A 16,923-nucleotide genomic window follows, 5' to 3' on the forward strand; every position below is an offset into this window, starting at 1 on the left:
ACTGGTCTCTGCTTAAGATAACTGAAACTATAAAGACTTCAGCAGGCTTTATAGTGCCAACACCCCTCATCTTGTAGTTACACCCAGTTACCTCATCTGACTCAAAACAGAGGCTCCTAGCTGATTCCACATACTCTGGCCTCCCTTTAGTTCCAGTGGCACTACCACTAGTACAGCTTTCCCAGTGTGAGCATATTTGCTCAAAGGAACTTGGCCTGGAGCTTAAAAAGAATGAAGAATAATTTCCCATTAACCTTGCACTTAGAATTGCCAATTTTAATTGCACAAAACAAACATCTTTGCCCTGCTCCTTCCCTGAGACCACAGGAGGGAGTTCTGGGTTGAGGGGTTGAGTGTGGGATGAGGCTCAGGGCTGGGACAGGGGTTTGGGCTCTTGGCAGGGGCCAACGGGTTTGGAGTGGGCTCAGGGCGGGGGCAGAGGGTTGGTGTGTGGTCTCACAGGAGATGCTTTCTTCACATGGCTCCTGGAAGTGATTGGCATCTTATTTCCTAGCTCAGAGATGGCCAGGTTCTGTGTGCTGCTGCTTCCTGCAGGCCCCACCTCTGTAGCTCCTATTGGCCTCAGTTCCTAGCCAATGGGAACACTGGAGTCACCAGCACTCATGGCACACACAGCATATAGAGCCCGCTGGCCGCCCAGGGCCACTTCCGGGAACTGAGTGGAGCTAGCACAGGTAGGGAACTTGTCTTAGCCACGCTGCACTGCTGACCAGACTTTCAGTTGTCTATTAAAATCTCCAGGATAGCTTTCAGTAGTCACTGGGAGATCAATGCCAATTCTGAGAGACTTCTGTCCAAGCCAGGTGTGTTGGCAACCCTACAAGTACTTACCCTTTGGGTCCACCTGCTTCCAGTGACAGATTTATTTACTACAAACAAAGCTAAGGAACCAACATAAATAAAAGCTACTTGAACAGATAACAGTGACACATATGAGGTTCAGCAGGGACAGAATGTCTGATGTCGTGTAGGTTCAGTTTATGACACTTAACATTAAGGGATACCAGATGATATTTGTATTTTTTTTCCACTCCAAGCACTCTACAAACGCCCCAGAATTTATCCTGGGCAGTAAGCCCTCTGATAAAGGGCAAAACTGAAGCTCAGGGAGTGCAAAGTGACCCCAAATTCACACAGGAAGTCTGGCAGAGCTGGGGACGAAACCTATATTGTGAAATTCAGACAAACTTCATTTTTGTATTACAATAATTTACACAGTCCCCAAATCAGAATAAATGTGCCTCATGCTAGGTGCTATATGGACAGTAAGAATTGGTCCCTGTCCCTTGCACAGTTTGCCTTATATTAAATTAACAAACAATAGGGCCAGATACATCTCAGAGATACCTAGGATTTACTATTGCACAGTTTGATGGTTCCAAGTCACTAAGACACACCGCACAATTCCTTCTTCCATGTCAATTCAATCCCTGTATATGTGAGAAATACAGCACACATGCACCAAACTGGTGCTAATAATGGCCTTTCCATACCATGCGAGTCCATTAATTAGCCTACCACTTAAAATATTCACTCTAGGTAAAGTATAATGTAAAAAAAAATATTTTCCTGTGATTTCACTTCTCCCAAACTATCTTCCTGCAAAATTCTCACTCCTGGATCCTGAGACTTCAGCATGAACCCTCCAGGAAAGTCCCTGAGCTCCGAGATCCATAGGCAATCAGACCATCATTTCTATTTGCCTAGAAAACACTCACCACTAGCTCCTAAAACCACACCAGAGGTGATACACGGTTAAGAACTAACACCATCAGAAAAAGGAAAAAGATAGTTGTTTACTCTCATGTGCACTCAATTGATTAACCAGCCTCTAGATCTCTCTCACTTTCTATCTTTATTCCACAATAAAGAGAAATATCTCAATGGATTATTGTTTGACAGCACTACTGGATGTTTCTCTGACTGATCAGCGGTGAGGAGTCCTGTGGCACCTTATAGACTAACTGAAGTGTTGGATGTATCTGACAAAGTGGGTCTTTTCCCACGAAAGCTTATGCTCCAACACTTCAGTTAGTCTATAAGGTGTCACAGGACTCCTCGCCGCTTTTGCAGATTCAGACTAACACGGCTATCTCTCTGATATCTCTGACTGATGCATTTGTATTTTGCCTGTCTTTGTTACTCTGTTAAAATAAAATAAATTAAAAAATAACATCAAATAGTCAGGAAAACCCCTTAAATTCTGGAACAAGATCACCCAACATTAGTAAATGGAGAGCACGCAAGAATCATAAATGGCTGGACTCCCTGAAAACACACTTATCTATGCATTGACATAATCCTGGATAGTATACTCCTACCACCAAAACAGTATTATACAGAGCATAAGAATCTTCATGCAGGCTCATATGATAGCTTGGTTTAGCTTCTGTCCTGCACATAAATGAGACACAGTCTATCCTTGGTTATAGCTGTGTAAATCTAGAATAATTAACTCTGAGGTTATGTGGATTTACACTGGAAAAAGTGAGGGCAGAATTTGGCTTCTATTTACTGTCACCTGGCAACAAACAAAACAGTTCAAAACTGCTCAGAACTTCAGAGAGAGAGAGAGAGAGAGAGAGAGAGAGAGACTTTATTTTTCTCTGCGTTCAATTCCATCCATTCCACTCCCCCTGGTTTTCATTTTTCTAGATAGATAATAAAATCTGACCAACACACACCATAACTATTTAGCAGCTATACAGCATGTATCAAGGGGTATTTAATTTTAAACACACCTTGGCAACTATCTCTTAAGTCTTTAGGGGTTGCTAATTTTTGTGTTTCAATCTAACTAAAATATAGCATCCTCCAAGGAATCTTGCTGTTACATCAGTGATTCTGCACCTAACATCATGCATGACTTGCATACCGAGAGAATTCAGAGCTTTGTGATTCTTCAAAGCTCCACTAATTATGCAGCAGTTCACTAATAGCCGTAGTATGTGCAGTCAATAGGATCTGGGCAGGAGGCCAGCAATGCAATACAATTCCTGTCTTCTTGCTGGTATTGCTAGAGTTCTTGGGGCAAACTAAAACATTCACTACTTTTCCTGAACACTGTGTCTAACAACTGACTGTACAATAAGATGTGGTACATAATGTTCTGCACTGCAGTTTGAAAAAAATCTGATAGTAGTATCCAAGCAGACCATTCTGGAATCTCTGAGGAGCTTGAAAAGGGTGTTCTGTGAGACAAGCCAACCATTGTTAACTGTGGTTAATGTGACCTGTACCAGAACACTGTAACCACAGCTAACAATGTGCAGCTTCTCTGATTGACACTCTAATTTCACTTTTAGATAAAAGCAAAAATTCTATATCTGACTACTTTTGAGATTTATTTGACTTGTTTTTTTTAGGCTCATTATGAATGTATGTTGCCTAAGTTTATTTCATTTCTTTTTCCCTGTGAATAAGTTAAAGGATGATTAAAAATTGTAGTGATAGATACGACCTAAGAATTTTTAAATGTACATCAACTAATTAGGAATATACACATGCAGAATATCAGATGCACATCACATTCTCTATCTATCACAAGCTAAACTTTAAACACAAAGTGTCAGTACGGACAGAATTTGTTCCCATACTCTACTCAACATCAAGCACTAGAGGGTACTAACCTGAGAAATAAATGATTTATCTTATTGCAAATATAAAATTACACAAAGAATGTGTAAAAACAACAGCATATTATGACACTAATATTCTTCTAGATTTATACAACACCTTTAGTTTGGGGGAATCTCAAAGCTTTCTCCAATCCAGGGAATCATTTTTACTGTTATACACTTTGGGTTTAAGGAATGTAAAAAGTCAAAATAAATAATTTGCCTTCTGAGTTGAAAAGAAACAGAACAGGCATTGATCATTTGATAGGCACATTGACTTCTAGACCATTAAGCAGCAGTACAATAATAGGAAAGCTTTCCATTAGGTAACATCAAAGCTATATTACAATGTTATCCCTGGTAAATATTTTCATTTTTAAAGTTTGTGCATTTTCCCATATCAAGTAGTCTTTTCTTCCCCCATCCCTGCCGCAGGAGACAGGACTTGGAAGCAAAGCTCTTTCTTATGGCTTCCCATCTGGACTGGCTTTTCCAGTGAGGAAAAGTACATAAACTGTCATACTCTGCTCAAACTTTCCTGTGATCCTGAACCACAAGTTTTCAATCACTTTTATTTTCATTTAGCCAGGTGCCTCCTCCTCCGAGTCACTGAACTGCCTGTGGGGAGCTGATTTTGATCTGAACTGTTACACTATGTACCAAAAATAATATCAGTGAGCTAACGAGTTACACAGATGACGCAAGAAAAAAATCACTGTATTAAAATAGATCTCAATCTCTACAGATGCCTAACTTCAAACTTTGTTGAAGAAAAGTTGTTGTTTCACTGTGTGATGTTTGCGGCTGCAGAACTTTTTTATTGTATGTGGCTGCAAAGTATCATGTAGAAAAGTCACATGGATGATGATAATTGAAAGGCACTAACTCTGGATCCAGCGATGATATAGCCAGACTACAAAGCCATGTGAAAAGAAAAGAACGTTACTCCACAAACACATCTTGGGCTCTGATCTGTATAAAAGCTTAATAATAATAAAAACTCCCAAAATATAGAAAAACAAACAACTGTGATATGTTACAACACAACAGCTCACATTCTGAACTGACAAAAAAACCCTGCTGTTGTCCATACAGAATAAAGCTAAGTTCCAGTACAGGCAGTCCCCGACTTACGTGGATCAGACTTATGTCGGATCCGCACTTACGAACGGGGCTCTCGCCCCGGAGCTCACAGGCAGCGGTCAGCCACCTGGACCTCCGGGGCGAGAAAAGCTGCTCCCGGTGCCCCTGGTCTGCTGGGGACTGTCTCCAGCAGACCAGGGGCATCGGGAGCAAAGCCGCAGCCCCGGCGGGTTTGCTCCCGGTGCCCCTGGTCTGCTGGGGACCATCTCCAGCAGAGCAGGGACACCGCGAGCAAACCCGCAGCAGCGGCGGGGTCCCCCGCTTCTGAGGCTTTGCTCGGGCAAAGCCTCAGAAGCGCGGGAACCCGCCGCTGCTGCGGGTTTGCTCGCGGAGTCCCTGGTCTGCTGGGGACCGTCTCCAGCAAACCAGGGGCACCGGGAGCAAAGCGGTCCCGCGCCAGAGCAAAGCACCCCCTGCTGCCGCTTTGCTCCCTGTATCCCTGGTCTGCTGGGGGGGGCGCAGCTAGTGTGCCCCCCCCCCCCCCAGCAGACCAGGCTTTTGTTGTGGACCCTGGGGCAGAGCAGCTGGGGCACTGCCGGTTGGTCCCGCAGCGCCGCTCTGGGCACTACTGTACCAACCCGGCAGCACCCCAGCTGCTCTGCCCCAGGCGTCCTGATTCAGCCGCTGCTGGTCAGTTTCAACAGCGGCTGAATCAGGACTCCTGGGGCAGAGCAGCTGGGGTGCTGCTGGGTTGGTCTAGTAGCACCGAGGAGCGGTGCTACTGGAGCAACCCAGCAGCACCCCCGCTGCTCTGCCCCAGACGTCCCCAAGTCAGCCGTTGCTGAAACTGACCAGCGCTGACTACAGGAAGCCCGAGGCACAGTTGCTCTGCCCCGGGGTTCCTGGAATCAGCTGCTGATCAGTTTCAGCAGGAGCTGACTTGGGGTTCTTAAGTTGAATCTGTATGTAAGTCAGAACTGGCGGTCAGTTTCAGCAGCGGCTGAATCTGGACGCCAGTTCCGACTTACATACAGATTCAACTTAAGAACAAACCTACAGTCCCTATCTTGTATGTAACCCGGGGACTGCCTGTACTTCTGAAATTCACAACCACATTCCTTCTTGCCAGACAGATGAAATTCCAAATCCTCAGGGTCAGTATGTGTGAAAACTAATTTTTATGTAACAACATTCATAAAATTATAAGCTCTTTAAGGCAGGAACAGTCTGTATCTTATTAAAGGGCCCCCCAGGCACTACCATATAATGGATGTAATATATAATTAACAATCTAAATAGCAAAAATTCAATTTGCTCAATCCTGAATTTTTTTGCTTAAGCAAAATACTTCTCGTCTCAATTGCAGACATCAATGCAGGCATGGTATGGAAAGGTAATACAACTTCTAGATGGCATAACACTCTTCTAGCTACGCTACCTGCCCCGATTCCTACTTGAGCTCAGTGAGCAAGAGAAATAGCTTTGTCCTTTCCATGTGGCTGGTATAATGGGGAGAGGGCTCTTTGCATACCTCAGGAGGAAAAGTCACTATTTGGTGCTAATGTGTTAGGTTTTACTCTGTGGGAAACAACATGTAGTAATGACTCTGCAAAAAAGAACAGCAGCAGTTTGTTTCACTGCTGACTGAAATATTTTGGGACCCTTCAAATATTTAAAGATTTAAGTTCTACTGTTTTTTTTATTTGTGAGCTAAAAAATTGCACTTAGCAATGTCTGAGGTGTGGCAAGCTGATTCCCTACATGCAATAACTTTATACATGCTTGAAATTTCAACTGTCATTGTTTATTACTGTTTTGGCTACATTCTCTACAATTTCAGCAGCATCTTAAAGAGACAGTCAATGTATCTTTATGTACAATGAAAACAAAATGGCTTGCAACATCAAAAACAAGAGCCACAGTTTAACTGTACAATATTAAATGAAAACCTGTGGTAATACAGCCTCCTTTTTCTGCAACATGGACAAAATGACATTTAGGTATTCAGCATCATGAATGTGAACAGTAAAAGGAATAATGTACGTAAGAGAGATAAAGAATTCTGAAAAATAAGTCTCTACCATACAAGGCAGTTAGAAAATGTTTCACATTTTAAAATATCTGTACAAGCCACAAGAAACATTTCCTTGCTGATAGGAACTTCGAGGAACAGAAAATAATTATGAACAACTTCTACATCTAGTATCAACGTGCTCTACAGGTTGAGAGCACAAGAAACTGACTCAAAGAACTGTACTGTATACGTCCAGCACAGATTTCTTTTACATGCCTTGATTGTTAATGAATTATCTACTTTTACTCTCTCTGTAGCGTACAGTTGACTTGCACTTTAAGGAGGTCATTTGATTCTTTTGCAAAAGTAAAAGCAACATCATTTAGCAGCAATTAAAAGCGCCTTCAAGGAGACTTAAAAAAAATACAATATCCAATTAGAAAAGCCATACTTTAAACATTTGTACAGGAATAAGTTGCTGAAATTTAATAACTGAAAATATGACCTCTGTACAACAATTTACAATAGCATTAGAAGGGAATTCCTCATTATCCTGCATAGAACATTATACATAACCTGTCTGCATTTGGATATATGCTATCATTTACTTTTATCAAAGACCTGAAAAGTGGCAGCATTGTCAAAACTTGTGACAAATATAGTAAGTTTAAAGAATTCAGGTGTGTTCAAAAGTAGCTATTTGAGGGACAATGTATCAGAAATTATGAATCAATCTTCAAATCTTAGTGAAACAAGAACACATGGGTTTTGAATTATAGTCTTTAATAAGACCAAATAGCCAAACAAAAAAATTGTAACTGTATCTGAAAAGCTTAATAGAGAATACAGCAGTGATGCTCACTTCTTACTTTGGTTTTAACCCTTTCGGAAGTAGGTTTTTTTTCTATGTTCAGACACTGAACCTTTCCTGTATTCAAATTTGTCCATTACTTTTCTTGTTTAAATAATGAAAAACTGCCCTTCATGGTAGAACTCTCCAGTATCAACCAAATGTACTTTATAAGTATTAAAAAGATTATTTACAGTGTTCCTCCCAAAACACCCAAACCTTTTTCTTTACTCTTAAACACAGCACATCGTTTTGTGTGCAACAAGCAGTGTCATTCTTCAATGTTTAAAGGTTACAGTCAGAAGGGTAAATTTAATCACAGTCCATGATCCATTCCCATCGTACAAATGACACTAAGCAGAAGGACCTCAATCTGAAAACACAGTAATCAAACTTGTCCTGTGTAAAAACACGCAAATGCTCACAAACTAGTCTGCATTTGGAAACTACAAAGATATCATGCCAGTCTTCACTTGGAGACATTTCAGTATGAAATAATGCTTGAAGTAGGTGTTGTAGGAGATGCTGCCAAGCCAGTCATATGCAAGTTTCCTGAAGAATTTGATCTTCTCATGTGAGGGAGAAGATAAGGATCATTAGCCAGCTGGTGGACATCAAATCGATCCTCTTTGCGGTATGCTAAACAGCGTCGGATAAAGGCCTAGAAAAAACAAGAAAAAATTATTAGTCTTCCAAACAAAATAAGTGCTGTTTATGAGCCAATTCTGCCTCCAAGTGATTTAACACGTTCTAAACAGTCTGACATTCTAAAAGAGTTGTTTTCTAATGGTTCAATTCAGCAAGATAATGTAATTTGTAATTAACTACAGGTTCCCAGAAATTTGCAACTTTTATGTCAAAACAATAGGAAGTTTAAAGAAAATGCAGAGTAGACAGAATTCTACAGAAAGGTTCAGAGATGCCCCTGGCATTTCTATGGCAATAGTAGCTTGTAACAAAAATCTTTGAAGATAATCTTCCTCCTTCTGCCTACAAGACTTTTTCTGCAGAAGGGTAAAATTGAAAACCTCTTCACTACCTTTTCTACCACCTACTGTGATTTAAAGTTCTGCTTCTGTTTTCTGCTCTCTTCTTACTTTTGACTTCACACTAACCATCCTTAGTGGCATTTTGTTTAATTGCTTGTTAATCCACCAGAATGTAACAACAAATCTAATGTCAGATTAAAAATTAATCTTATTTGAAAAACTTCATGGATAAACCATGGAATTCACATTTTACACGAAAACAAATATCTTTAAACACAAAACACATTACTGTTTTGAAATAATATTTGCAATCAATAAGTTGAAGCTAATGCAGAAGTCTGAGAATGTGGAGAGAATGCATGGGTTTATATGATCTTTCCAGGTATACCGTATTTTCCGGCGTATAAGGCGACTGGGCGTATAAAACGACCCCCTAATTTTCTAGTTAAAAAATAGGTTTTCGTCTTATACTCGCCTTATAAGACTACCCCCCCTTAAGAGGCTAACTGGCAGCGCCCCAGCGCCCCTCCGCCTCCCCGGCTTTGCTCGAGGTGTCCCTGGTCTGCTGGAGACGGTCCCCAGCAGACCAGGGGCACCGGGAGCAAAGCCGCAGCCATGGCGGGGTCCCGCGCCTCTGAGGCTTTGCCAGAGCAAAGCCTCAGAAGCACGGCACCCCGCCACCGCTTCGGCTTTGCTCCCGGTGCCTCTGGTCTGCTGGGGACTGTCTCCAGCAGACCAGGGACACCGGGAACAAAGCCTCTGAGGATGCCGGCAGCGGGGCAGCCCAGGTGCTCCTGGGCTGCCCCGCTGCCAGCTTCCCCGAGGCTTTGCAAAGCCGCGGGGGGGCTCGGACAGCGGGGCAGCCCAAGCCCCTCCGCGGCTTTGCAAAGCCTCGGGGGAAGCCGGCAGCGGGGCAGCCCAGGAGCGCCTGGGCTGCCCCGCTGCCGGAGCCCCTCCACGGCTTTGTTCCGCGTCTTCCTGGTCTGCAGACCAGGGAGACGTGGAGCAGCTTTTCTCGCCCCGGAGTACACGGGTGGCGGGACCGCGAGGTCCCGTAGTCCGTGTCCTCCGGGGCGAGAAAAGCCCCGTTAGTACCTGGAAGTCGGGGACTGCCTGTATACCCGGCGTATAAGATGACCCCTGATTTTTTGGGGATGTTTTTAGCATAAAAAGTCATCTTATATGCCAGAAAATATGGTATGCTTGTTTTTCCATTCAGTGCTGCTAGAAGTGTGTTCTCGCTCGCAGATTTAGTGATATTTTTTCCTGTAAGAACAAGGATAGCTATGGCAATGTACTAAAAATAGGACATTGGTGCCAGTAGATGGGAAGGAATCATCTTTGTCCATTTCAGAAAGATTTAATTTGGGAGGCACTGTGGTAGTGAAATTAAGTGGCTGTCAGATGGTCCTAGGATTACTGAATGCGTAATCAAATATATTTTCAAAAGATCGTATGTCATGTAAGAAATTTGCAAAGGTAGGTGAATTTCCAGAATTTAGAAGATTTCTGTAGATTCTCTTTGTGGACACTGTAGAAAATTCCACTGTGAATCAGAAGGAGAGTAGATGAGAAGCTGACCAAATTATTCCATTTTAGTTATCCTCTGTAATTTAAGAAGGTTTTAATCACACTGCTTTGCCTATACATGAGGGAATCTGCCAAAAAACTATTGATAAGCTTTCCAGGCTGGAAACATACTGTATCTCTAGCATCCTGTATTTTATAAAAGCTAGCTACTGGTTGGAAAATCCCCTCCCAGCAAACTCCCCCCCCTTACATATCTAGGCTTGGTGAAATGCGATTTAAAAAAAACATTCCATTCATTCATAATTTCAAAACTTTTTTTTACCTTTTGTTCTAAAATAAAAACTTAGGATCAAAGAAAAACATACATTTGTTATAGATGTGAACTTCATAGAAAGCAGATTTGTACATAACAGTTTCATCATAATTTACTGTAACTACTTCATATCCAATATGTGCAGGTCTTTAGAAAAGAACAATGTTACTTCCCTACTTGACAAGTAAAAAATCATGCAAATATATGTGTTTGTATATTAATATTAAGCAGTTCTTGGGCATTAAAAAAAAATAATTAATTATTGAAAATAGTTTGCGATGTCCCTGGGGCAGAATTTTGTTTTTAAAATCTTTGTGCACCTATAATATAGTAGAAACAATAGCGAACATAAAGCAAAATAAATAAATAAATAAACATTTAAAAAACCACAGCGCGCGCGCACACACAACCAGCTAAACACAATTAGGAAGAAAATTACATGAGGATCTTAAAGTGCAGTCACATACAGAAAGCTGACCGTAAAAACATCATCAAAATATTCATGTTTATTTAATCTCAATGATTTTATATCAATTTTCAGTTTACAACGTGTTTTTTCCAACTTCCATGTCTATAAATCTGAATGTGAATCTGGTTTCCTTCTTGTTTCCACGTTGCCATCAATTGAAAGTCTGCAACTGCAGGTTAGTTTGCACTTGATTATGGTGTGCATATCAGAAAAGAATTAATCTCTCTCAAATAAGTACAAGGGTTATTTAATGCTAACAGCAGTAAAAGGGAAGTAAAAATTATTTTTTGTCACTAAATGGAAGCAAATACTACTTCAGAATTAAAACATGGTAATAAGTTGCCAGTTTTAAATAGCCATTTTCTTACTATAACCATACTTAAATAGCTGTTGCTTCATGCTTTCCCCTTCAATACATTCAATCACAAAAAATATCAGACACAAACTAAAAGGTAAGGCGCATAAACTATTGAAAATGTAAACTTATCCATCTCATCCTATTCTCATCCTATATGTGCGTATGTCCTGTAACTGAATACAAGAGACCCAAATTTTCCAAACTGAGAACAAAAATGACAGGACAAGCAATTTTTCTTGAAATGACTACTTAAACTTTATGTGACCCCTAACTATAATTTTCTCAATATGAAATTCCTTTTAAAAATATCACGAACAGAACTAGCCATAGCAAAAAGGCTCATTGCAAAAAGATTCACATCTTCCTGAAAAGTACTCTCCTCATTTGTTAAATTATGTCTACTTTACCCTCTTAGCCTTCAGAGGAAGAATCTTACGTATTTGAACAAGATTCTACTACAATGTTCCTACTTCTACACCAATTGGATTGGTTACGTTAATTGTTTTCCAACTAGAGGTAGCACACACATCTTTTCCTACAGCATTACTTTGAACCAGCTAAAGGGCTTTTGCATGAGTTGGGTCACTAACATCCAGAGTGAGCATAAGAACAATTTTACAATCAAGTACCTCAGATTTCTTTTCTCCCCTAAATTTCTAGGATCTAGTCTATGGTATAGCTGTCCACAGTTTTAATAATCAAAGTAACTGGAGTCTTCTTTTATCCTCACTTTACTGTAGAATCTTGAATAGAACGTCCAGGCAGTCGGGAGTTAGATATTTCTTTTAGTCCCCAAAATAATATGAGTTTTTAAATGTATGGATTTCTGCCTTGTATGCCCTATGGAAGTCCAACTATTTTGATATTTTTGTTCCTTGTGAAGCTGATCTGATCTTGAGAACATGTACTTTTTAAATCAGGCTTGAGTTAATGTGACTGGCACACCATGAATGTTCAAGGGAGCATTTTCTAGGCGCATTCCAACAGTGAAGTTGGCTGGTTCTATCAGATTTATTCACTGTTTTCAGAAGCAGCCTGATGCCAACCAACTAAATTAGCTAATATGGTAAGGCAGCAATGTCTTCTATGGAATAAACACCAAAAATTGTCAGGGATTTTTGGGAAGGTCTGATTTGAAGCACTTTGGAGTCCTTCCGGAGGAAATACACTATAAATGTGAAATGAAGTACTTCTTTCACAGATTACTTTGGGCATGTGATCTTGAATAAGTCTCAAAAGAGACATATTGTACAAAAAACACTAATATAATTTTAAGTTCTAAAGAGAGGCTGTAACCAGGTATTCTTAAATAAGTGTTAATTTTAAAAAGTTAATACTTTAAAACTAATCAATACATTCATTACTTGCATCATGTCAATTAATGAGGCTAACAAATATGTTACCTTGGCTTCATTGCTTACAACAGGTTTAACTGGGAACTGGACTTCTGTAGCTTTTAATATTGTATTTTCTTGCAAGATATCTTGTTGTGATTGGTTATGACCAAATGGCTGAAAAATAAATTAAATTCAGATAAATTTCTTCATGAAGGATTCAAGTATCAATTTCAGTGACAACATATCTTTATTTTAATTTATGTGATTTTAAATTGCCTGTGTGCTAATAAAAATATCTTACACTTAAGTAAAATGACATTTTTATGTCAGATTAGGATATTTGTTTCTCTACCTCTTGCTTGAAAGAGTTATCAACAAACTATCAATACTCAGAAATGAAAGTAATACCAATTTAACATCTTTATTACCACAATTTCAGTGTGTAGTGGAGATATAAGTAGAGAAGCTTGCCTTAAAGATGTACAACACTTTTAAACACATTTTATCTCACCTTTCTACCATAAAGACACTGGAAAAAAATGACTCCAACTGACCATACATCAACCTTGTTTGAAATCTTTGGTGGCTCTTTGCCAACTACAAAACACTCTGGAGGCAAGTACCTGTAAAACCAAAACCTTCTGTCACTGCAAGAAAATGCACCAGAATCTTTAAAACATGTTCTAACACAAAGTTATACATCTGATTGCACCTGATTTTTTAACACTGGTACAGTTACCTCAAGTTAGTTTGTTTTTTAAATCAAAGACTGACATTGTGATTTTCAATTTTCCATAGTGTCAGACACAGGTAATAATAGAGCCAATCAATTATATAGTTAATTTTCTAAAAATTGAAATCTCCTGTTAAATAAAATAGACTTGATTCTTTATCTCATACGTGATATTCCTAGGAGTGGGCAAAATAACTGATGCCTGAGACACTAATTATTTGGAGATTGGGGTACTACACTTGCTCTCCTAGGAGGTATATTAATTAATTAAGTATATATATATATTTATTGAAACCTCTCTGCAAATCACAAGATGATTATATATTATGGGAGCAGAAAACTGAAATGTAACTATTCAGTACTTTATATGCATCAATATTAAAGCTTATGTAACCCTTTCATGTCTGTCCCTTCTTCACACTTGATGACCTACTGCTATGTACTGTATATCAATTAAGTGAAAGTACACTATTCAGTACATACAGTAAGCAGTGAATAGCTTACAAGAGATACAATGAACATAGAAGATATTCAGCTTCTGTACATTACACTTTACATAAATTTCTTATAAAAGAACTTCCTCTTCAAATGATCTTATAGCATTTCCTTCTATGAATCAACCTTTTGAAGACAAACTAGGAGACAGAAAAAAGCTAGTTTCTAAAGAAAATCCAGTCAGTTTAGCAATGTGAGGTGTTGAACCTTAGGCCTTCTCTACACTAACTCCTGCCCTAATCTATGTGACTTCAACTACTCAGATACCATAGTTGAAGTTAACCTTTTTACTGTGGTGTTTGCTGTGTGGTAAAATTGCAGGAGCTACTCTCCTGTCTACTTTCCTCATCCTGATGGAGCACTACAGTCAACAGGAGAGTGCCTGGAGATTAATTTACCACGTTTAAGCAGATGCGATAAATCGAAGGCCAGTGGATCAACCATAAGCATCGATCCACCATGTAATGGAAGCAAGCTTTTAATAGTGGTACAAAGGTCATGGACTCCACTATTTTTTGAAGTTGTATTAATTTATAATATTATTATTAGCATTTCAATTATTATTAGCATTTCAGACTAGTTAAGAGGCCAAGGATCAAAATTTTATAAACATATATCTCCCTATCTCCCTCCCTTAAGTAGACAGAGCATCAGAAATAGTTATAGGTGCCTAATACTTTTAAAAATAAAGCCATTTGTTTAAGCATCTAAATATGGAATTAAGCACCAAACTTAAAGCTCCCAATATTGAAAATTTTGCCAGCTGATGTTATGTGTATTTATAGCATAAGCGACTACAAACATTATTATCCAAGTAACAGAAGATTAATATACCAATAATTTTAAAAGATGAAACAGAAAATGATAAATTAAACCAAAACCTACACCAAGCTAAAACATTAAACAAGGCAATATTTACATACAAATATTTACACAAGATATATATTGTTACGGGGGAACAGACAGCACCTTTAGCCTGACATAGTACATAGAAAGTAAAAAAGTAAAGTCATTTGTAGAGACATATCAGAATGAGTAAAAATAATCCTAACATACCCATATTATTCAATACTAGAAGATTTACCCACTGTTGCTCTGGCTCTTAACTCATTTTTTAAAAAAGATAATGTATATGCTTCATTTAAATCATTGATTTAAGGTGGGACAGAAGACAAGGGGCTCAGTATGCAGGCTGCCCCAGGGAGAGAGGACTGCCCCAGCCTTTTCTCACCACAGCAGCGTGGGGTCAGGTGTGAAGCACCTATCCATGGCTGCTGCAGCTCCAGCAGGCACAACCACGGGAGGGATGCATGTCCCCCAGCTGTGGCAGGTGCGGGTTTGTCTGCTCCTCTGTGCTCCCCAGCCAGCGTGAAGAATGCACAAAACTATACACTTTCCCCTCGTTCCCTGATGAAGGGAAACAGCCAGCAATGTCCCCTTATGAATGGGGGGAGGAACGGGGAAATGGAGCTTCAGCCCCTGCCCTCCCTAAAGGCAGTCCCAGAGGAGGGAAGGAGGAGGATGGAGCATGCCCTTAGCCAGTGCCTTTCACCTGCCTGGTGATTCTGTCTCTTTTCTGTACAATTTTCTGAGAAGAAATCCCGTTCCAAGCACATTCCCATTTTCCTGGCACAACCAAATCCCTACCTTGCTTTGAGTTATGATAAGAGGAAGCTGGATACCAAATTTGGTTGTCCCAACTGTTACCATTTAGGAGGAGTTTTTGAACAGACAGGCAGGCACATGGATGGACACACAACTGAGTGCAACTTAAATTATGTTCTTTTAACAGATGGAATTTTTTGTATAATTTCCTAAGGATGTTTTATGTTTTGTTAGCTAAAGAAAAAGGTAAAAATAAATTCTATTACATAAAACTTAGTGAACGAAAAAGCTACAGAATGGATGAGTATAGTGTTGACATTTCTATTTAAAATTAAGTTTGAGCCCAACTTCTTTCCTTACTGCAGGTAATCTAATGAAAGAAGAGGCTAAGTGTTCAGAAGAGTTGTGACTAACAGGCTGACCAACATTATTTCCTAACTTTACACATCCAGTGGTCAGACTGAGGAGGTGCTATGGCAAAGAGCAGAAAAGTCAAAAGCTCTATTAGAACAGGGAGGCAGAGCAAATCCAAGGCAGGAAGTTTCCGTAAGCAATGAAAATGCTCCCTGCTTTTCCCTGCAGTGTGCATGAAAGAGAAGATGGTTTGTCCCCAGCAATCATTACCTCCCAACAGATACACGTGAGATGTCTTTGGGCCTCCTACCTACTTATTGAAGTTAGGATCCAGTAGGAAGGGAGGGTGAGAGTGTAATTTCCCTCCTTGGGGTCTCAGGCTGGTTGTTCTCTGCTCTATAGCGGCTAGTATCTTCAATCTTCAAGAACTAGGCTGTTTCCTACAACCTCTCACCATGGCTGCCATGGGCAAGTCCCACAGCTTGCCTTGATTATAACATTTTATCCTGTTAGTTAACCTGACTCTTGAAAAGCACATTCTAACATAACTTGGACCAGGACTTTGCAGTCAGAACAGATAAAGGCACGGTGAACTTCATTGTCTCAGCTAATTGACAAGACGACCTTTAAACTAGCAGATGAGGGTAAAATATTGAGAGAGAGAGACTCATGAAATCTCTACATCTGGCTTCTATACATAGGAACTGGAAAATATACAGTAAATGATAATGGAACATCACGAGCAAAAAAGCAGAGTGAAATCTGAGGGAAACAACTGAAATGCTTGTATATAAAAATAGAGGAATTGGAGCTACTGGTGCAGAAGTGAAATCAGATATTATACAGATTACAGAAACATTAATGACTGGAATAAATACAACATTAATGACGAAGGATATATGCAGTATACGAGCAAGAGGAATAAAAGTAAAGGTGATATAGGAGTGTTGTATGTCAACAAGTGGTAAATTAAAGAATTACAAAGTGACTGTATGGAGAGAACAGAATCTGTTTGGGTTAAAATCACTTTGCGGAAGGATTGTAAAAGGGTCATTTTGCGATTGCATCAGAGGCCTGCTATCGACCCCCATGATCAGACTTTATATGCACAGAGATCTCCAATATTATTAGAGATAGATACTACTGGGAACAATC

General features: G+C 39.8%; 1 protein-coding gene across 3 annotated transcripts in view; it reads right to left on the reverse strand.

Moving 5' to 3' along the window:
- Positions 1-6,503: 6,503 nt before the first annotated feature.
- TLK1 (tousled like kinase 1) overlaps positions 6,504-16,923 on the reverse strand; it is a 152,295-nt gene continuing 141,875 nt past the window's right edge. For all 3 annotated transcript variants that reach the window (XM_075933612.2, XM_075933614.2, XM_075933613.2), the window contains 3 exons: positions 13,093-13,204; positions 12,648-12,755; positions 6,504-8,246 (listed from right to left, as the gene is read on the reverse strand). In XM_075933612.2, the coding sequence (XP_075789727.1) occupies positions 8,070-8,246; positions 12,648-12,755; positions 13,093-13,204 (397 nt within the window). In that variant the 3' untranslated portion in view covers positions 6,504-8,069. The remainder of the gene's footprint in view (positions 8,247-12,647; positions 12,756-13,092; positions 13,205-16,923) is intronic.

Source organism: Pelodiscus sinensis, chromosome 7 (genome assembly GCF_052426305.1).
Source record: "Pelodiscus sinensis isolate ZL-2025 chromosome 7, ASM5242630v1, whole genome shotgun sequence".
NCBI lineage: Eukaryota > Metazoa > Chordata > Testudines > Trionychidae > Pelodiscus > Pelodiscus sinensis.